The 23,626-nt window shown below is 34.4% G+C and overlaps 2 protein-coding genes across 2 annotated transcripts in view; one reads left to right on the top strand and one right to left on the bottom strand.

The window, feature by feature from the left end:
* Positions 1–23,626, top strand: part of NEGR1 (neuronal growth regulator 1) — an 841,588-nt gene that overhangs the window by 151,920 nt on the left and 666,042 nt on the right. The window lies entirely within an intron of this gene.
* LOC122482026 (40S ribosomal protein S7-like) lies at positions 10,769–11,189 on the bottom strand (the record flags this gene model as incomplete). The annotated part of the gene is made up of 1 exon (XM_043578459.1): positions 10,769–11,189. A coding segment is annotated over one exon (387 nt), but the record flags the coding sequence as incomplete, so codon positions are not given.

The following is a 23,626-nucleotide window of genomic DNA, read 5'->3' as shown; positions in this document are numbered from 1 at the left end:
CTGTGTGGTGCTGTCATGCACAGGAGTGAAATCTAGTCTTTGTACTGACTAGCTGACAGCCTGATGGCATTTGCTGAAAATGAAAGCCACATAACTTTCAGAGGACAAATTCTACAGGAAATCCAGGATTAAGGAGAGAAAGATCTCAATCTGAATCTGCTTAGAAAGAGTAATTCCAAATACCTGACTAATGTGGGTACAATTCCTCAGTTTACTCATCTTTCACTACACATTCCCCATACTCTCACCTACTTTTCCACTTACCTTTTAGTTTCCCTTTCTTTGATGTTTCTTCTCATATTCTTCCTTTTCTAAATGCACACGCACACACAACACACATGCACATGTGCTCACACACACACATTTCCTGTAACAACCTCGTCCCATTCCCAACTCTGACCACCAAGGATAGGAGGTATAAATCTTACTCCACCAACTCAAATGTGCAATAGTTAAGCTTTGTTAACTTTATTTTCTTTATTTGAACTTCTGGTTTTGAGGCACCATTCATTTAGTTTGGTTGTAAACCCTGTTTTGTTTTGTTTTGTTTTGTTTTGTTTTGTTTTGTTTTGTTTTGGTTCGGTTTATTTGGCCTTCTGCAACTCCAAAGCTGAGTAGCAATTTCAGAATTTTATGTAGCTCCATGATTTAGGGGATTCATTCACACACAGTTTGCTAGTAATGACAAGTCCGTAATCCTGGCCATCACGAAACCTTTGGGTCTAGTGGCTCTTGGTGACTCTCTGTGTCAGGTTGGCACTCTCTATGCTTTCTAGGGTCCCATCTTCCTAGACGTACCATGTGGCAAGGCTGAGTATGCAATACTGACTTCCTGGGTTCCTGAGAAATAAATACATTAACATCTAAAACTCTAAGTGAAGTAGATCAGAGACTCATTTTGAGTCATTGCCTCAGATGGCTTCTTGCCAACCAAAAAGAAGGATGTATCAGAGAAAATGTGGGTGGGTAGCCGTGGAGGTGATGCTAAAAGAAGGAACTCGAGTGAAAGGGAAAAGAAAAGAAAGCAATACTAGAAAGAGTAGGGGAAAAGGGGTTTTGGAGGAAACTCAAATTCCTTGCCAAGAACCTATTTGAGAGGAGAGCTGAAAGGGTTGCAAGCTCTGCCTCTGCCAAGGGTGGTAGTCAACGAGGCAGGTACGGAAAGGAGGAGGATTTTCACTGGGCACGTCACATGAGTCATAAAAAGAAACAGGAGCACAGATATATTACTCATACTGACTAGAAGAGTTCCAAAAAGCTGAAATCTAAAACCGTGACATCTTTTCCAAACTACCTCTAATTGTAGGGCTTTTTCAGGTGGAGAACAGAGGAAGCAAAGGAGTAGAGGATGAACTGCAGAGGTCCCAGCACTGAAATTAGCAATAAATTATATATATTATATATATACATACATACCTACATACACAGGCACACATGCACACACATATATACATATGTATTTATACATATATACACATATATATGCACGTATACACATACATGCACACACACAGTTGGGGCATTGCATGCTGCCATTTTCTTACTTTTGGGAAGATGGAGTAGATCCATTTTCTTTAGTAACCTACAGATTACTGTCTCCAGTCTTGAGAAATTAATTGTTTTTATCTTTATATTTTTCATCATTCGACCTGTCACTTCACCTATGTATGGCACTTCGTGTATGTGAGTCATTCCTACTGAATTATTAACGAGGCAGGCCTCAAAATTTTTAGTAATCATCTCTGTCCAGATACAGATTAGACCTTCTAAAACCAAAGTTTTCTGGATACTGTTCTGTTTGCAGCTACCCTTTGCTCACTTAAATGACAGGTTTAGATATTGCTCAAAAGAAAGACTAAATTGGACCAGGGTAATTGTGGTGGCTTAGCTCTTGTTATTCCATATTCATGTATAGATGTGTTATTGTTACTGACTTTTATATTTACACGATTCTTCCGCATTCTCTTTGCCACCGCTATAGTTCAGGTTTTAAATTATTTAATGCAATAATGTCTTTAAAAAGTAGATTACAATAGTTTTTTTTCTAGCTCTATTGAGATTTATTGACATATAACATATGTAAGCTTAAAGTGTACAATGTGGTGATTTGATGTACATATATATTGCCAAATGATAACCACAGTGAGGTTAGTTAACATCTCAATTCCTTCACATAATTACTTTTTGTGTGTGTGGCAGTAACATTTAAGATCTCTCTTGACAACTCTCCAGAATATAATATGGTACTGTTAATTATAGTCACCATGCTGTACCTTAGATCCCCAGAATTTATTATCTTGTAGCTGGAAATGTGGGGGAAATTATTTTTTGGTCAGGAAAGCTTGTCTCCCTTCATGTTAGTGACCAAGACCCATGTTCCTTTGAATCAAGGGTCATGAACTTAGCTATTTGTTTCAATATAAAGGGGAAGAAACCAAATCATTATTAATGTGTCAAAATATTAGCCAAGCCATATGAATAATATGTCAACTCAGATTCAATTGATGATTAGAAAACTTGGTGGGGCTTTAGAAGAAAAAAAAGTGGGCTGTTAGAAATAAAACATGAAAATAGTGCATATGTTATATTAGTTTCAGAATAGTGAATATTTTATGAATAAAGTGAATTATGGAAAAGGTAATGAAGATATAAACTATAATGAAGATATACTGAGGATAGAACTCTGATGATCACTTTGCATTTTCAAATAATTATATAGGAAAAAAATAAGCCAAGAGGTAGATAAAAAGAAAAAATAATAAGACTCAGAGCCATCAATATTCTAACGATAGGTAAAAATTTAAAAAAAAAATGTAAAGAATTAGGTCTATTTCAATAATGCTCAAGTTTGAGAATGAAATAGGCTGCCCTGTGTGATGGAGACCATGGGATATGGAATAAAACAAATGAATTTAAAATTTCACTGTTACTTAGCCACTCTGTGACCTCATATTGATAGCTCAGAATTCCATTTTTTCTGCGTGTAAAATAATTCCTCTTCACGGTGAATTACCCCGAAGACTTGATCACCACCAAAGTGAAAACAACCTAGCACATGGTAAGTGGTCAGGAAAAATCAATTACCTTCTCATTATTTATCTCTTGAAGGAAGCACTGGGATGTATGTATGTGCAAATTCCTGCCACAGACATTTCAGGAAATTGGACGATAATCCTTACTGTTCTCTGCATTCTTCTTTGCTTGACTCTCAGAAGCTGTGTTGCAAAATCAGTAATTCTCCTGGTCATATCAGTAAGGGATTTTGTGGAATGAAAAATGTTTCTGTGACTGTAGAACTATCAGAACTTCCATAATTTGGATTACAAAATAAAATGAGTTTTTTTATATTTATCATTACTTATTTGTCATGAGTGTTCTGTATCTGCCAGTCCCCATTAAACTCTCATGTCTCTGTGCACCCATGTTGGATCTTGCTCATCTTTTCATACCATCCTATTTCTAACACTGTGCTTAATACTAATTAATATTTGAGACAAATTGACTTAATAAGAGTACTTTATACATGTTGGTATAATTATGTTAATGAATCATTTTTTTCTCATGGTATTAAGTTCACGTTCTGCTAAGCTTTGAGAAGAGAGAAAAGAAATGAAGCCACATGTTAATTTCTATAAAAGCAAGTACGAGAAGCCAAAATAAATCTAACAATTATAACTATAATAGCTAATGCACTTAGCTCCAGGTACATGCCAGACACTGTGCTACCTGCTTTTCATGGGTTATCTTACTTAATCCTCAAAACAACTTAGTGAGATAGGCATTGCACAGATGAGAAAACTAAAGCTTAGAAATGTTGAATGACCAGCTCAGGGTCATGTAAGTCATGTTCAGTGCACGCCGATGCCTGAGAAATCTGCATGTTGTTCCAAACGATTGCCAAATTTGTGGAACTACCTTTTACTCCTGCTCAGGAACTCAAAATTAAACCCAAAAAACCAAATAGTGTATGCAACAGGATAGAATAACCAATTTATACACTGTGCCTCTTTTTACTTTCATATTCCCAAAGATAGTACTTATAGTTTTACTGACTATATCATGATCTTGAAAATAGTTTTCTATCCATGAATAATAAATTATTGGAATTAACATATGTATTGAAAAATCATAGATCTAATATTTGCAATGTAAAGTAAAAACAGGGTGGAAAGTTGTGAAAACCAGGTATGCAGGGCTCTTCACATTTTCCTATTTCTTTTTTTTTTTTAATTTTTTAACGTTTATTTAATTTTGAGACAGAGAGAGACAGAGCATGAACAGGGGAGGAGCAGAGAGAGAGGGAGACACAGAATCTGAAACAGGCTCCAGGCTCTGAGCTGTCAGCACAGAGCCCAACGTGGGGCTCGAACTCATGGACCGTGAGATCATGACCTGAGCGCAAGTCGGAAGCTTAACCGACCAAGCCACCCAGGCGCCCCTTCCTATTTCTACATATATTTATTCATAGGTTAAACAGTACCCTTAAGTGTCTAAATAGCCTTTTTGAAGTAATTAAGACTTGATTATATCGCTTTTGATTAGAGAAAAAAAGCAGTTTTGCTTGTTTACAGTATTTTTAAATTGTGCATAAACTAATTTTGTTTCCAAAGAAAAGAATTCCACATCAAAAAGTGGTTACTGCAGGAAAAGAATGTCCTCCCATAAAGAACAGTTAATTACCATGGCTACCATAATAAACCAAAAGTTAAACAAATCTAAGAAAGATTTTTTTCCCTACTTTTCATACTTTTAGATTTTGTTTGTAAACTTTCTCAACTATATTTACTTTACTGACTAGACACATATCTGTAATTAAAAGAATTATTCCCAAGTGTCATAAAGTAGGCATGTAGAATTTTTCTCACCATGAGAAACAAGATTCCGGTGTGTTGTATATAATTTTTATACACATGGATCTTAAAAGTGCTGGTGGAAATTACAAGTGTAAAATAGCTCCTTTTTATTCTAACACCAAACTGAAAATTAATCTCCTGGTGTTTTAGAGTTGCATTATCTCACATGTTTCCCCAGTTGGGGAATGGGCAGGTTCTAGAAGTATTCATTTCCAACCTTTGATTCCTATCAGTGCACATAATGGAAATTTTATATTGTGGACTCCTAAGCAGTAACACCAATGTTTTCATTTTTTTATCTATAATAAGCTTGATAGTTTGAAAAAAAAAAGGGCTTTCTAATTATAGTTTAAGAATACTACTAATATAAATAGGCTTCTACAAACAGGCATAAACCAGTCCAAATTATTCCCATTGTCCTAATTGCCACATTTTCTTGTTTTAAAAACATGAAAATAAATATGTTCTTTCTCAGTGCCAATTTTGGGTTTGTTGTTTAAGCTAGTTAGGAACTGGCGATTGAAGTTAGTGAGTTTTGATTTTCTCCCAGTGTGTCCTAATCTTAGGAAGGAATTAAAGACAATTCTCAAGTTGCTGTCTTCATACTAAGAACAATGAAATTTCTGAAGCAAATAGAGAGATGAAGAAGCAATAACATACATTTATAGTTCTGGAAGATAAAAGGAATCTGCAAGAAAAGCAGTAACTATATTTGTCTCAGAAAGACTCCATAGAATCCGTTGAAGGTTGTATGTTTCTGCAGCCACTTTTGAAGAAAGTTTTTTAATAACAATACTTATTTCTACAGGTGTTAAAATAAAAAGAATAGGTTATGAATCCATTGCACTTATCACATGTTGAAAATTAAATGAAGTATTTTCATTTATGGTTCTTCCTTCTTTTCTTCTGAACCATTAACCTCAATCTTACTTGGAATAAAATGTAAGATTCAGATAAAACAAAGTGAAATAATAACATAGATTGTGGATTTTTTTCTTGGAATAGTGTTTTAATATTAAACACAATTTTAAATATTTAATATCATTACTACTTTTATGTAAGCTTGTTGTTTCAGGCTTGCTGCTATGATATTAAGGAATTTGTCCAGACAATCAGGTTATTAGATTATTTTGTACTTTGTTTCGTTGAAAATGTGCTTATGTGAAAATGAGATTACAGTAATAGAATGACACCTGTTTTCCAGGCATGATAACCTTGTCTGATAATGTTGCTTGCTTGCCTGGGAAGTTATTGGTTCATGGCAAGCAGGAGAAAGAAGACTTTAATGTTAGAATCTGTTAAGTATAGTTGTGTTTTCAGTGGGAGGAAAAAGTGATCTAAAAAAGGGCTAGATGTAGCTGCTTACCTACGACATACACTGGATTAAATTTGATACCCAACACAGAAGGCTAGAAGGAAGCACAGAGAAGGGCAGTTCATTAAGAACTAGGAGGCTTGGTTCATGGTCTCAGTTTTGCCATTATCTGCCTCTGCGAGTCTTTGGACAGCTCTCAGAATTCCTAAAGAGGTTGCAATATCTATTTTTTTCTAAGGTCTATTCTAGTTCTAACCTCCTACAATTATGCTTTCCTCGACATACAACTCCTCAGATATTCTTTAATTGTATAAAGCATTTTCTCTAAATTATCATCTATTCTTTATAAGCAAGACTTATATCATTGTGATGATATGGTACACTCCTTTCATTAAAACTTGTAAGTTGAAATTAATCATATTGAGTTGTCTTGATATACCCTCAGACTCTAGTCTTACAAATTATAAATGATGTATTATTTATCTGCATTTAGAATGGTTAAGCACATTGTACATATGTCATATTTGCCTGTGTAATGGTATCCATCTGAAAGTACTCAATCAAATGTGAGACAAAATATAAAAAATTACAACTAGAAGGAGGGTCTGACTGAGAATGCCTCCGATGAATTTAGGTGAGAATATCAACATAGTTAAGTAAAGAATTAACACAATGATCAGTTATAAAAAGGAGAAAATCGGGAGTGCCTGGGTGGCTCAGTCTGTTAAGCGTCCGACTTCGGCTCAGGTCATGATCTCACAGTTTGTGAGTTCGAGCCCCGCGTCAGGCTCTGTGCTGACAGCTCAGAGCCTGAAGCCTGTTTCAGATTCTGTGTCTCCCTCTCTCTGACCCTCCCTCGTTCATGCTCTGTCTCTCTCTGTCTCAAAAATAAATAAATGTTAAATTAAAAAAAAAAAGGAGAAAATCTTTCAGAATCTCCTTGCAACAAAAGTCTGATCTCATGGGTGTGAGAGTGCATGAAATAGAAATACAAGATGATTTAAAAAATATTATTTTTAATAATCCATTCAGTTTTTTTAGCTACTCATTAAGATGTCCTAACAATTGTTTGGCTATAAATTTCATATTTTGTCCCTCAAAATTTTGGTCTTTAGTGAAAATTGTTCTTTCTTTTCTAGAAATTTCTGGTGCACTTAAACAATCATTGGAATTATAATAGCAGACTGAACCAGATTTCAAAAAAAAAAAGACGAAATAGGATAAAGACTCAGCCCAATATATTTTGCTAGATTGGAAGAATGATGGTATATGTATAATGAAACAAACATTAGATGAACAAATTTGTGTGTGTGTGTGTGTGTGTGTGTGCATGCGTGTAATTGAAGATTCTGTTGATACAATTATGTATTTAAATAAACAAAGCAAAATAGCTTTAGAAAAGAAAATTTTAGAGATGCTATGAATAAATAAATATTTTTAAGTCCAAAGCACAATAGATATGACATCTTTTTGCCTCAAAAATGCTAAAATTATCTTGTCTTTAAATGAGACTAGAAACCCAGCCAAAGGAAACATATCAAACTGTTGTTTAAGTAGGTAAAAGTGTTTAACATATTTTAAAATTTAATGTAAAAAGTTTCTCTAAAAATTGCATTTATGCATCTACCATACTTTTCCCAGACCATTTTTTTTATATTATTCAGTACTGTTTTGTCTTGCTTTGTTTTGTTTCCCAAAGCAAAGCTTTGTTCTCTAGTGGTTAGATTTGCTAAAATATATGTAAGACATAATTTTTTGGAGTAGATCATTCTATTTATAAGTATGGTTTCACAAATCTTTAGTGTGGTAATTTCATGTAATACAATTTATAATATTCTTAATGTAAGTTAATTTCCTCCCTATGATATTGCAAAGTAGTTCTTCAATCAGATGATTCATTGTAACCAGCTTTTAAGATGTGTGATTATTCCCACCTTAATGATATTTGATTCAAATCATTGTATATAGACTTAGTAAGAAGAGAAATTTTCTTATCTGAAAAAATGGTTTATTGAAGAAGCAGTATAAATCAAGCTTGAACCTTTTATAATTTGAATTTTCCTAGGTTGTTACAAAGCAGCTGAATATCTCTTACCATGACAGGAAACAAGAAAATTTCATATATCCAAACCTGTATTTATAGCTATACTTTAATGACACTTTTGATTTTGATAGAGAGGGAACACCGATAATACTGAATCCTAATAGATACTTCATTCACAATTGTGTCTAAAGATTTATCCAATATTTAGGACCTCAAAGTAGTAAATTAATCTCTATGACCATTGCTCTCGGTCATTCAATCCTTCTTTGTCGAAAAGTTTGATGAGTTTCTTATTCGAAATGCATTGCTGTCTTCCTTAGTCATATTTTTATTTTAGTTTTCCATTCAAAGCAATGGGAAGAAATTTATAACCTGTCATTTTAGAGTCTAAATCCAATCATCCTAGAAATCAAAACCTTATTATTCAAGCCCATTTTTTTTTCTTTTCCAGCTTCCCTATGTCATAGTTGGGATTGAGAACTAACATCTGAAATTTAATATGAGTAACTTAAACTAACATAGTTAGCAATATCTACTGAACTTTTCCTACATAATGAGGCATGCCTATAAGCAAAGAACTTTGGGGAAGTGGACAGTGAAATTTTCACATTGCATATGCCCGGGTCACTGCTTTCTCAAATTGAATTGGAGTGCTCCAATGCATCTCAGCTTTTCAGCCTACAGAATAGTGTAGCAGGGAAACATAACTGTGAATTTTCAAATCTGCACTGAGTTCAAACTCCTATTCCTTTTGTCTAGTAAGTTTCTGATATTATTTGTAAGTAATGAGTCTTTTTGACTCAATGCTATGGTTACCGTTCTTAAATGATCTCTGACTTTACTATTATTGCTTTCTTATAGCTTAAACTCAGTGTATTAGCTAGTACTTACCTTTACATTTTCTTCACGCAAATGCAATAACTTTAGAAAAGTTGTCCAAAAAATTAAGTTTAGATCCTACTTTTTCAAGGACAAATTTATATTTATCTTAGTTGTGTGTAAGTTCTCACAGTCATCTGGCATCTTTTACGGATCTTCCATTTTATTTTCCATTCAACGTTTCCAAAATCTTTTAGTCTCAGCAACCTTAACACTACCCTTTCTTTTCAGTTATGAAAGAAATTTTCTCTACTAACTTAAAGACCTTCAATTTGAACTTCCCCTTTTCTTACCTATGAAACATCCACCTCTATCATTACTCCTGTTTTTTTTTTTTAAATAAGTTTGTTTGTTTGTTTGTTTATTTATTTATTTATTTATTTATTTATTTAGATCTAGAGAGAGAGAGAACAGGTGAGGGGCAGAGAGAGGGAGAGAGAGAGAATCCCAAGGAAGCTCTGTGCTGCCCAGTGCAGGGCTCGAACTCATGAACTGTGAGATCATGACCTCCGCCAAAACCAAGGGCCAGATGCTGAACTAACTGAACCACCCAGGAACCCCCTGCTTTGCCTTTTCCTATCCATAACTTCATTCATACCCTAATCCTCTTCTATCATCATTACCTGTGTAACTGTATCTACCTCTCCATGCTTAGAAATAATCTTCAAGTTTTCCACATCCTAAGGGACTCTGCTAGTCCCTAAAGTTATTTTTCTTTTTCTGTTGATTTTTCTTTCACTTTAAATATCCTTTTTTTTGATGTTTATTTTTGTGAGAGACACAGACAGAGTGTGACAGGGGAGGGGCAGAGAGAGAGAGAGATAGCCTCCAGGTTCTGAGCTGTCAGCACAGAGCCTGATGCGGGGCTTGAACCCACAAACTGTGAGATCATGACCTGAGCCGAAGTCGGACGCTCAACCGACTGAGCCACCCAGGTGCCCCTCATTTTAAATATCCTTAATAAAATACTCTGTCTTCTGCCAGAGTTTTCTTATCACTCACTCCTTATAGTCAGACTACTGACTTGTTTTGAAATTGTTCTATTTTTTTTAATATGAAATTTGTTGCCAAATTAGTTTCCATAGAACACCCAGTGCTCATCCCAACAGGTGCTCTCCTCAATGCCCATCACCCACGCTTCCTCCCTCCCACCTCCCATCAACCCTCACCCTCAGTTTATTCTCGTTTTTTTCAGAGTTTCTTACGGTTTGGCTCTCTCCCTCTCTAACTTTTTTTTTCCTTCTCCTCTCCCATGGTCTTCTGTTACGTTTCTCAGGATCCACTCAGGTAATGATGGTGACTTCATAATCACCACATATGCCCAGGCATCATCTTCAAAACATTCAACATTGAATGTCATGATCAAGATCATTACCTGAGCTGAAATCAAGAATCAGACACTTAACCGACTGAGCCACTCAAATGCACCAATATATCACCTTTTTAAAAGCTATTTCTGATTTAATGTATTTTTTTTAATTAACTTACAATTTCATCTTTACAGCATCATTTCCTGTTGACTTATAATCACCTCCTATGTGTAGAGAGGGTAACCTAACTTAAAAGTAGTCCCTTGGAGGGGCTTTGGTGCAGGTAGTGATCTGCGGTTCATGGGTTTGAGCTCTTTTCTTTCTTTCTTTCTTTCTTTCTTTCTTTCTTTCTTTCTTTCTTTCTTTCTTTTTACTGTCAATGTTTTATTTAATCATTTTGTCTACAATTGAAACTCTGGGAACTCAAAGTTAACATCCTTGCCCGTGAGCTTCTTATAGACGCCCGAGAAGGTTTCCACCTTGTGTTCCACATTGTTCTGCTGTGCTTTATCCAAGTGAACCTTTATGAGCCGGCTGCTGTCCAGTTTCACAGGGATTCTCTTGCCCATAATCTCACTTGGGAAAACCAAGTCCTCCAGGATCGCGTCGTGCACGGCGGTCAAAGTGCGGCTTCTGGGACACTTTTGCTGATTTTTTGTACGGCTTTTTCGAGTTGGCTCAGGCAGAATTCTCCTCTGAGCAATAAAGACCACGTGCTTCCCACTGAACTTTTTCTCCAGCTCACGCACTACCCGGACTTGGATTTTTTGGAAAGACTTCAGATTGCTTCAGATTCTGTGTCTCCTTCTCTCTCTGCTCCTCCCCTGCTTCTGCTCTGTCTCTGTCTCTGTCTCTCTCTCTCAAAACTTAATAAACATTAAATAAATTAAACAAAAATAGTCCCCTAAGAGTTTCCTATTTCATTGTCACTCCTCTCCACAATCCACCTCCCTGCCAGGGCTGAATCAGACAAAGGTTCTTAAGAGTAGCACCTCCCTGCTGGAGCTGAGTCAAAGGTTCTTAAGGAAAGGAAGGAAAATGAAAACTATAAACCAGAGAAACTATAAATAGAAACTAATCACTCTCTCATATCCCACTGTAGAAATTCCAGCTTGAAGGAGGGTCTGAATCGAGGAAGTTGGCAACTTAACACTAAATCAAATCTAGCTCATGATTAGTATATGAGACTTACCATTCTTAGTAAGTGGAGAGGGGGACCCATGACTGTGTTATCCATGAGTGAGAAGAAAAGTCAGGAATCATGCGGAGTATTTCATCCATGAGGAGAGGAAGATTTTCTCCATCAATAAAGCATAAAGGATTTGGTGGGAAGCAGAACATAAAATCTGTATTTTGCTTCTACAGTGAATTTTTTTTTGGTGAAGCCATTAAATATGCTCTGTCAATTAGGAAAGGGGGATTGGACCCAAGAAGAAATGAAGGCCATATGTCTTAAAAATTTCTTCATTTGCTCTTTATTCAAGTAGACTCAGTGGAGCATAATACAAAGTGATAAATAAGCTCATGGAGTGTTAATACCTTAACAGCAAGTATCCATGTCCAGTGGAACTATTTACACAACTTTATTTCATTCTGTAGCAAATACAGAATACGTGGTGTAATGTTGTATATTTAAAGGAAAGCACTTTTAATAGGAAGACAAAAGAGGAAGGAAGGAAGAAAGAAAGAAAGAAAGAAAGAAAGAAAGAAAGAAAGAAAGAAAGAAAGAAAAGAAAAGAAAGAAAAAGAAAGAGAAAGGAAGAAAGATAAATAGAAAATGGGTGCAAGCAATAGTGAACATTCCACAAGAACAAGGAAGGGTTAAAGAGTTACTGCTTATGTTGTATCCCTTTATCCCCAACCTATTCATTGTGTTATGGTTTAAAGCAGTTGCCATTCAGCAAACAGCAGATTTTTTCTTAAAAAAAAAACTATTTCATTGTGTGCCTGTGTGGCTCAGTTGGTTAAGTGTCCAACTTTTGATTTCAGCTCACCAGATCGAGCCCTATGTTGGGCTCTGAACCAACAGTGTGGAGCCTGCCTGGGATTCTCTCTCTCCCTCTATTTCTGCCCTTCCCTCTCCCTCTCTCTCAAAAGAAATAAACTTAAAAAATAAAATAAAATGAATTATTTCATATAGTATGTCTGCTGCTGAAGTGGCTTGCCTTTTAAATTATTCTAGTATTTACTGAGATGTGGATTCATTTGACGGTCTGTACTATTGCTTTGGCAATAAAATGAGAAATAATTAGGTAAATTAGTGTATAGGCCAATGTAAATATATTCATAATATTGAAATATATATATAAAAGTATATGTGTGCATATATGTATATATACATGTATATGTACATAATATTTTATTTCTTTGTTACATAATGAGATATTTGTTACATAATGACACTTTGGTTTGCTTTAGTAAGGATTCAGCTAAAAAAAAAACCTTACTTTAAAAGCTTCTCAGTTACAACCTCATTAGCAGAAAGTTATATAGCTACCATGTTTACAGACTTAGGCTGTTTTTAGTATCTTCCAAATGTGAGTAGTTCATTGAGCTTAAATGCTATTCTCTCCCATTTTATAGGTGCAAGGTCACAGTTATAGCATAGGATATTGCCTATAGCTGAGTTTCTTGTAAAATAGCAAGACTGCAATACTTATGCAAATTGACACTTTTTCAATTTAGCATTTTAATTTTGAAGGTCACACTCATAAAGACCATGGAGATTTTTTACCATAAGGCTTCTGAATTTTTTAGAGCATAATTGAATTGTCTGAACGGGAAAGTGGGGGGACAGGGGGAGATTGAAATACCAACTATGTCATCTACCTCATCATATTACTTACACAAAATTTTTTCATCATGCTAATAAAACTTTTTATAAGTATGCTTCTTTCCTGAATTGGCTGTAGCATTCTCTGTAAGGCACACTCGATTGAAAGTTGTGTTGCGTAACCTAAATGTGTCTTTATTTTTCTCTAGGATAGCCTATTTCTCCTGACTGTTGTCAGGATCAAATGTTGATTATTAGAGTTGCAGGATCAGCACAGCAGTTTCGGTGTGAACCTTAGGAATAGATAAGACATGGAGGAATGGTGGACAGATAGTTATTGAAACATATGTAAAGACCTCACCTATTTAAAATAGCCATCTTATGTTGCTAAACCTCAGTTAATCACTTAATACAAAAAGAGAATGAAAACCAACTGTAAAAATTTTAGCTATTTCTAATATGACATCTAGCATTTATTTTAATGAATCCTTACTTTAGGAATGCCTTCAGTCTCCTTACTTCTGTAGCCATAGTCAACATTGCCAGTTCTTTGCTGTTTGAAAGAAGCAGTTTGCTGTTTCTGGAAGAATCTGAAACAAAGCTTTCAGTTACATTGTTCATCATTCTGAATGAAGTATATCTCTTTTTCTTTGAGCCTTCAAAAATAATCTATATTTTCCTTTTCTCATTACTTCTTGAAAATGAAAAATTCTTAAAACTGCCCTGGAATCCTGCTTGAGCTTATTTTATTTTCTTCAGAACTTCACCCTGAAGCACAAGTAGGGATTTACTAATTTGGATTTTTAAAGTCCCAAGCTTAGTTTGATGCAGTTATTACATTCAAAATTTACCAGTTAGCAATTATTTTAAAAGTGTTCCTTTGCTTTTTTCATGCCAAGTATTTTATCATAAACGTCTAAGGAACTGCTGTAGCTGGATACTTCTTTCCTTGCTGGAAAATTCTTGAGTGTCCATGTTTATTGTTCAGCAAGTTTTTATTTTGATGGATCTTAGGTTTTTATTTCATTTACTTCTGTTTTTGTTGAAACTCAACTATACAGATGCTTTCTACTGATTTTTGTTCTTTAAGATGTTTTATGGAGAGGAGGGTGAGTCAAGTGCATAAGTTGTGCTTAAGTATTGTGATGGAATGAATTGTCTCTAACCCAAATTCATTATTGAAGCCCTGACATCTACCCCCCCCCCCCCAGTGTGCTGGTATTTGGAGATGGGGCCTCCAGGAGGCAATTAGGGTTGGGTTAAGTCATGAGAATGGATCTCTGGTCCAATGATGTTGGCATACAGAGGAAAGACCATTGAGGGCGCATAGAGAAGGTGTTTTCTGCAAACCAGGAAGAGAGCTCTCACTAGAAACTGAATTTTCTAGCACCTTGATCATGGACTTCCAGCCTCTAGAACCATGAGATAAGTAAATTCTGTTGTTTGAGTCACCCATTCTGTAGTATTTTGCTGTGGCAGCCTGAGTAGTCTAATGAAAGCATACAATATGAATATAACTGCAAAAATTTAGTGTCTAAGTCTTAACTTATTTTGTCCTCAGCTGATGAAGTTCCATATCATATGAAACACACAACAAATAATTGTAAATAATAGACAGATAACTCAGCGCTATTTATGTGTGTAGATGATGGAAACCAGCCCATACTACTTCCACAACTGGAGCATATCGATAAATTGCCCTTGAAATTAACGTGATCACAATAAGTCCAGTTTAACTGTGTGCTAAAGTGACTAGGTTCTAGAAAGGCACCCAAACTTTGAGCTCTGCACACACTGGATGAATATGTGGTTAACAAGACCTTGTGCTGGCTCCTTTTTATGAGTAGAGATATAATGAGTTAGTGGTTTTGTGTGATTGTAATAATAAAAGAGGAGGAAGTATTGGAATCAGATAAAATCAATTTTAAGTAAAAGCAAGGTTGTCCATATATGTGTTTTTCTCTTCAGGAACTAGTATAGAAAGTTTATGTTATATTTCTAAAACTTTCCTTGTGGATGTTTTAAAATTAAGTATTGATTTGGTTTCTAGTTACACGCCTGGGCCCTACAGTTCCACTCTTGTCTCTTTTTTCCTTAGAAACTGAGAATCAATCAGGCAGAACATTTAACTGTATTTTAAAGAGTTATTTTAGCCTGTAGAATCAAATTAAAACATTTTATTTTGGGAATCATAGTATTTAAATATCATGTTGGCAATTCCAAGATCATTATTTATATATTTACTTTTTATTTATATTTAGATGGTCAAATAGTATTATATAAGAACACTTGCCACTTAAGATCCAATTCCAGAGTATTATGCTTATAGAAAGATGTTCGAATTTCTTATTTACTTAAAGTTATAGCAACCGCAGGTATTTTATGAACTATTGACAGAATACAAAAATGAATTTGTGTGTATCATATAAAAATAACATCTAAGGGGTGTCTGGCTGGCTTAGTCAATAAAGCATATGACTCTTAATCTCTGGGTTAGGAGTCTGAGCCCCATATTGCGTGCAGAGATTACCTAAAAACAATAATTCTTAAAAAAAATCTAAGTTTTATTTTATCATCTGTAAACCAGCTTAGATACTAACCACAGCAGCAAGCATTAAGTTGGTGAGAAAATAAAAGTTATAATGTGTATGAAGAAGGGCCAAGTAACTGTGCAAAACAAATAAAATATTGGCCCCATGAGGAGAAAAGTTTTTAGGAAGTTTACTTAACAGGCCCAGTGTGAATGGTAAGTCATTAAATGTGCCTCACTAAAGAAGAAAATTCATGAGTGTAAATAATTTAATTTGTTTTATAATATTTTCATATCATCCAGCTAGGAAACCAACAAGTCTAAGGCTACCATCTGTTTACATATATGTTAATTTATTTTCTTGAAACATTTTCCATTTAAGAAGAAAAAAAAATCACAGTCTCCAAAACTTACAATTCCTAAGTGGTGAACAAGACATAGATTTTTTAGTGTCTCCCCCATATATAAGAAATAAAATATACTTACATATATAATCAATGCATATAAGGTTAGGGAAGCAACTATTATGTGAAATAAAATCATCTTTGCTCTTATGCAGAATTTTAAAATCTGTCAGAGTGAGAAATAACAAGGAATAGAAAAATACTATGAATGTTCACTGTTCAAAATAGTCCTAAATTCCTGAAAAATACCCTATGAAACTTTAAAACATAAAATTGAAAATAAAATTAAAGACATTCTGTAATAAGTGTGATTTTTCTAGTTCAGAATAAACTTTAATGAAAATAATATATTTTTTAAAAACAAAGATAACATTACTGAGATGAATAAGAACTTGAAACACTTGAAAATAATCATAAGATTAAATTATAAATCTTACATTACTAATTTGAAAATGAAATCCTTTAGTAACCTTAGTCAAAATCAGGAGATTTTCATTCTACTTAGTTTTATTTGTTTATTTTTTTGTTGTGTACTTCTAAGGGAAAAGGCTACTTCACCCACAGAAGCTTGATTTTAACACAAATGTGAAACTTGGAGAAAATTGTATAGCCCTAAAAGAAGGTTACATGTTAGGTTGGCAGAGGAGAAAGAAAAAAGTTATCCTGTGACTTGTAATGAGCCACAATCAGAATAAATCTTCTGATATAACTCTCTGTTTTACTTGCAATTTATCTGTTATTATTAGGTATCATTGTAGATTTCCCAACAGCTACTAGAAAAACTTGCTGATCAAGCAGTGCTAAGACAAATAGATTTAATTTAGTAAAGGAGAATATTGCTTCCATAGGTTCTTAGTAGATACTCCAAAGAGGAAAATCAGGAAAGGTTATTTAAGGTTTTAGTGTCTGCATTGGGTGATTTGAAGATAGGTCTTGCAAAATATATAATTGGTTGGAATTGGGCAGAATTATGAGGTGAATAGCTTTAGATTGGTGTGCACAGAAAAGTCTGGAAGTAATTCTTAATGAGCAATCTGTTTTATCTCTTAGAAATAAGTATTTATGGAGCCAGAATGTATGATTTTTAAACTGGCCCCAGTATATAGCAGAGGGAAAGAAAAGTAGGCCTGTCCTCTGTACTGTTGAACATAGGCCAGAAGTATGACTGTTTTTAATAGTGTTTCCCACAGGAACAGTGGATTGTATCGTTTCAGTTCTCCGTCCTTCTTCTTGGCCACTCTTCAGCCTAAACTGAACAATAAACCATTATGGTCTAGAGATATGATCAATCCAGGTCTACATATCTGTTTGATGTGTCATGGTCATAGATAGATTTTTTGAAAGTAAATATTCCACATTTTTGTTCTTCTTGTTAAAAGATTAACTCATCTACCATTTTACAAGACAGTTGCTTTGCAGCAGCATTTAAACTCTGGAAGTCACATTTGACTCTACAACACAGACAAATACTAAGAGAAGGAATATAATCAGAGTTTGGAGGGTAGGACTAAGAATGGGTCAACTCATAAGGTCAATATTCAATGCAAAGTAGCTTGTTCAATTTCATGACCCTTTTAGTCAAGGCATTCTCTAATACTAGTGAAATAGTCTGAAACTCCTGTTATCTCTGAACCAAAGCATGTAAGTTTCTTCCCACTTTCTAGACCTTTTGTAAAGCATGAAATGGGAAAACTTTGGGTGCAGAAGAAAATAGTACACAATTTCTCTTCGGTGGTTAAAGTTTTTGAACTCAATCAAGGCCTAGTTGACCTCTTTTTTTCTATGAAGCCATTTAAGATATCTTTGAAAAGGAAATTGATGGGTTAAACTGAACCCTGGAAGCATCAGAGGTCTGTGCCATAGAGGAAAATAATGAGGCAGGGCAGAGAAAGTTTGGTGCTCTACCCTTGGCAATCTATATTGTTAAATAACCTGGATAGTTTGACCATTAGCACTTGTATGATACTTGTGTGGGTATCAAACATACAGCTTTTTTTTTTCATTTTTGCTCAGTTAGTCGTCACAGCAACCCTAAGAAAGAGAGGTAGTGTTATAACTCTCACCTTACTGAGACAAATGGGTTGGATAACTTCCAAATATCTGTTAGCTAGTGAGTGGTGAGGGTGATGATGGTGGATTTCAAACCCAGTCTAAGAGTTTTTAACTCTTAACCCTTATAGAATATGACCTCTCAGGTGATGGATGTGTTAATTAACTCAATTGTGGGAATCTTTATACAATGTATATCAAATCGTCACATTGTACACTTTATTTGTCAATTATACTTCAATAAAGCTGAAAAATAAAACAAAGTACCGCCTCTCAAAAGTCAATAAAACTTTCAGAGAAAATAAAAATTAAAATTAAACAACCGAGGCAAGACTTTATGGAATTTTATTTTACCTAAAATTTTAAAATAAGTCTCAAATATTTGACCTAGTACAGTAGTTCCCCTTTATTAGTGGTTTTGCTTTCCAAAGGTTTTAGTTCCTGCCGTCAACCAGAAGTAGATGACCCTCGTGACGTTAGTGTCAGAAGGTCAATAGTAGCCTAACGCTGCTGCATCATCACCATGCCTGGCAGCACCGTGCACCACATTTCATCTCCTCATGGAGACATTTTATCATTTCACATCATCACAAGAAGAAAGGTGAGTACAGGACAGTGAGATATTTTGAGAGAGAGAACACCTTCACATAACTTTTATTACAGTGAATTGTTATAATTGTCAGTCTCTTCCTGTGGTAACTTATAAACTAAACTTTATCATAGGTATGTATGTATAGAAAAAAACATAGTATACATAGGTTTCGGTACTATCTGCAGATTGAAGCATCCCCTTGGGGTCTTGGAATGTATCCCCCACAGATATGTGTGACTACCGTATTACGGAGTTTTTGAAGATACACCTTTTACATATGAATGTACTTGCTTAAGTGAATTAGACCATAAAAATGTCAGAAAATGTAATTAATAGGATATTTATGAGTCTTTGATCTTTATTACAAATTATTTTAATATTGAATATTATATTAAGTTATATTTGTTTTGATTCCTTTTAATGTGAAAATAAGACAAAGTTGGGCAAAATTTGACAGCTAACTTTTAAATGAGTCAAACCAAATTCCACTGACTTGTCTAATTAATTCAACCAATTATTCACATAGCTAGATTCTATAATAAGGTTTTTTATAGAGTGAAATAATTTGAAATAATCCTTTGCTTTATTATCTTATCTGCTCAATTTCTGTTTACTTAAGGTCTGGGGTCTCCATAAACCAAGGACTGGAATAAATGAAGCCCATGCTTTTTTGAGAACATTTAAAATGAAATGAAGTTCAGGTTCACCTTGAAACATCAAACATCATTTCTAATTATTTGGTGTTTTTTCAAGCTTAATTGGAAAATTGATCATATAAGACTAGTATTTGAAGTGTAAAGAAATGTGATCCACAGAGAGAAGAAAGTACTACAAACTGGGTTTAGCCTTGTGAAAGTCTTAGGAAGATGCTTAGTCATACTTTAAGAAACACATAGTTTAGATCACAGCTTAGAGAAAATGAAATTTCTAATCCATTACTTTGGTTATTAAAAGTAAATGTGGGAGCAGAGGAAGCAGACAATAAAAGGTGGAAGGGAGAATTAGAAAGAAAATAGCCATTGTAATAGCTAGCTTGGAAAGATGAGCAGTTCTGTGTTCCTTATAAATAAACCCTAATGGGAATTCAACTGAGATTGGCTTGGGTTAAGACTTGCTATCAAAATGGCAGCAGTTTTGGAGTCTGTGGATTCCAAAATTTTATGATATATTAAATACTTGTTCAGGAAAGGATTGAAATCATAATTACATACAGTAGCTAATCGTTTCTTTTAATATTTTAAAAACAAAACCAAAAAATAAACAAAAAGCATAGTATAAGACAGCAGGAGGGATATGCCTTGATTTTGAGAAATGTAGCCAGTATGACGAACTTGGCACTCACAAAAAAAAAAAAAAATAGAACTTGATCTAAACAGGGATTTTCATTACAAAGGGTAAGTAGGGGATTGGAGATTCATTCCTTAAGATAAAGCATTCAAGGAAAACTTACCATAATCAATTAGCAGAAGTGTTCCTAAATCTTTGGTTGATTCCTACAGTAAAAGATTTACACTCTTATAAAAAATACCAAACAGGAAATTATTGATAAGGAAAATATGACTATGCTCTCTTAGTGGATAATAGGTTTTCTTTTAGATTCCCAAAGTAATGTTTGTGATTGAGTGCAAAATAAACATATGAATTATTATTGAATTATCTGAGGTAGTATTTTAATCCAAAGTAACAATTAATCTATGTGTGTATTCTAAAATGTGAATTTTAACGGAGATTTCTATAGGTAATATAAAAAGAGAAGCTTGAATAATTAGATATTCTTGCATTTCATCTTCATATTAGATAATACAATTTCATTATTTTTAAGTTGTACTTTTTAGCTTTCATGCATTGCCATAGGTAGAATAGTTTCTTTTGTATATTCTGGTGGTTGGGAAAATATTGGAATTTGCTGTATTGAAAGGAGAACTCACCAAATGAAGTTATATGATGTTAGTAAATGACCTTTTGGAAGTTGTGATGCACTAGTTGTGAATTATAATATTTTTAAGGTGTATAAATCCAATATTTGCTAATTTCATCAGTTTACTTATATCATTTTTGTCCTACTCTGTATGATCACAAATGTTTGTATTCCTTATTATTGATATCTTTTCTAACATTAGCTTTCTTTAAACATTGGTACCGTTCAAAGTTATAGTTGATGAGATTAGTAATTTCTGTGGAGACATTATTATGGAATAATTGGACTATATGGTTTACTTGGTTTATTAATTTTTAAATGTTTAAGCATGCTCACAAGAGAAATATAATAATTCTAAATCCTTTTTTAGAAGATGCCCATTATGGTTTTTAATAATGTAAAATAATGAGGGGCGCCTGGGTGGCGCAGTCGGTTAAGCGCCCGACTTCAGCCAGGTCACGATCTCCCGGTCCGGGAGTTCGAGCCCCGCATCAGGCTCTGGGCTGATGGCTCAGAGCCTGGAGCCTGTTTCCAATTCTGTGTCTCCCTCTCTCTCTGCCCCTTCCCCGTTCATGCTCTGTCTCTCTCTGTCCCAAAAATAAATAAATGTTGAAAAAAAAATTAAAAAAAAATAATGTAAAATAATGAGAACATTAATATAGTGAATGAATTTGAATAATTATTGAGTCATTTCATGGAAACAGATCTGTAGTGAAAGTAGGGGAAAAACACCTGAGTGAGAAGTATAGATTCTGTATCAGGAAGGGTAGTACCTACGGTTAATTTCTTAGTACAATAGCTTGAACTCCATAGTAAATATGTGTGTGCATTGTATGTATATGAAGGCTGCAGGAGAACCTTATTTGGTTTTGGTAGGGCAAGAGAGGGAAGAGAAGGAACAGATGCTAAAATAATGAGATAACTAAGTCCCTGGAGTGTGTTAGGCACTTAACTAAAACCACACACAAGTGAAGGCTCATAAGGATATTTTACAAGAAAGGTGAGGATGCAGCTAGGAGGAAGGATTGATTGAGTTTGTTTAGGCAGGAGTCTTGTTTCTTGTGCCAGAGTGCTGAGTTTCTGTGTCAGAGTAGCTCCAAGATTGAGTGCCGATACTAAATATATATATTTATGTTTTAATGGGTTATTAAAGATTAGTTTCAGAAGCAATTTTTTAAAATGAGGAAATGGGATTAGAAAATAGCTAGTGAATTTCAAAGTCTCAATGGCAAGCTACTTTTTTTTTTTCTGGAGGAATTTCAGAAATAAAGTATTCTGTAGCTATAAATGTAGAGCTAGACAACTTAATTATCATTTAGAAAAGTCAGCCTTTGATTCGATTTGGCTTTTGCTCCAGGGTAATGGCCTTTCTTTCTTTCTTACCGTGGCAACAGCATCACACCAGCCCCTCCTTTCTTAAAATTCATATTACCGACAAACAAACAGCAAACCACCCAGACAGAATAATTGTGATGCCAGCCTAATAAATATTGTCTGGGGCTTTTAGTTGTTGTAGATGAGGGTCACAACATGCTTTCATAATGAAAATTGAGCTTCATAATTAATCAGTCCAGTTACTGCCAATTCACATTATGAAAACTTACAGCCTGTGTGAAGCATCTGTAGTCATTAAATGTTTCATTGAGATAGAAAGAGCAGAAACCTCATTTCTGACTCAGCTCAGGGCCTTTGCACAACTTATTCCTCCTGTCTGGCATACTCTTTCCTGCTCTTTCCCTAGCTAATGCCTGCTAATCCCTGAAATCTTAGACTTCTCCACAATCCCCCACCACATATAAATTAATGCCCTCTCACTTTCTCTTACAACATGATTCTGATACTTCCCTTCATAACCATGTTCATACCTTGTGAGCTTATTATTTGGTTTCAGTCAGTTTCCTATTTTAAGCACCAGAAGAGTATCAAACTGACACTACTTTATAGAAGGCCACGTCTGATCTTTTATGTAAGTGAGAAGTGACACTATTAGTTATTATAGTAAGAAAAATGGAGGAAAGAAATAAAAAATATTATACTTGGATGCTTTATTGTTACTGACTTTTAAGCAACAAATTCTACAAAACTTACTCTATCATTCAATTCTTTAAAAAAGATGAATCAATCACTTCTGTGATTTTCTTTTTGTTTTGAAGCTAGATGTTTATCTTCCTAGAAATGCTAGAATTGATGCTGGTTGAACAACAGCATGCTAATTATCTAACCTTTTCTATTGCAAGGAGCTTATTAAGAAATCAGAACATTATGTTGAGGATATTTAGTGAAACGATTGATATACTTGATCTAACCAAGCTGTGGTATAGTAAAATACTGATTTATAAGTAATGGCCTAAATGAGCCTTGCTATTTTACAAACACTTTTCTAGGTAGAAAAGTATGTTGCCAACATAATGCAGTGTTAGAATATTCTCATATCTCATGAGGTTTTGATATGTAAATATAGTTTGCATTTGGAATAATAAACCCCTGACATCACAAATACATAATGGTTACAGAATAATCTTCCTTTTACACATTTGTAGACAACCTGAGTATTAATATGACTTGCAAATATTTTCTTCCCCAAATTTACAGAGCCAGAAGCCAAAGACAGAGTTCACTGAGGAGATACATAATGTGAAATTGGTACACTCATATCCCTAAAATGTTTTACTTTTTGCTTTAACATTTGAGTCTCTCATTTTAAGAAACTTTTGTAGTATGTACAAGGCTTTCAAAATATCCAAAGTAAAATTAAAGACTCACCAGTCATGATAAGAATTTGAGGAAATTGTACACTGTACTATAACAAAGAAGAGTTCATCTCTAATGTGTTCATTATGGATTGGAAATGAGAAAAAGCGTAATTGCAATTCACTTGTCGATTATGCCCTCTGTATTCCATAAAACTTTACTAGATAAATTAAAATGTATGGTAACATGGTTTTTAAAGCATGTTTCT

Source organism: Prionailurus bengalensis, chromosome C1 (genome assembly GCF_016509475.1).
Source record: "Prionailurus bengalensis isolate Pbe53 chromosome C1, Fcat_Pben_1.1_paternal_pri, whole genome shotgun sequence".
NCBI classification, from domain to species: domain Eukaryota; kingdom Metazoa; phylum Chordata; class Mammalia; order Carnivora; family Felidae; genus Prionailurus; species Prionailurus bengalensis.
Note: the sequence above shows the minus strand (reverse complement) of the source record. Positions and strands in the feature narration are given on the sequence as shown.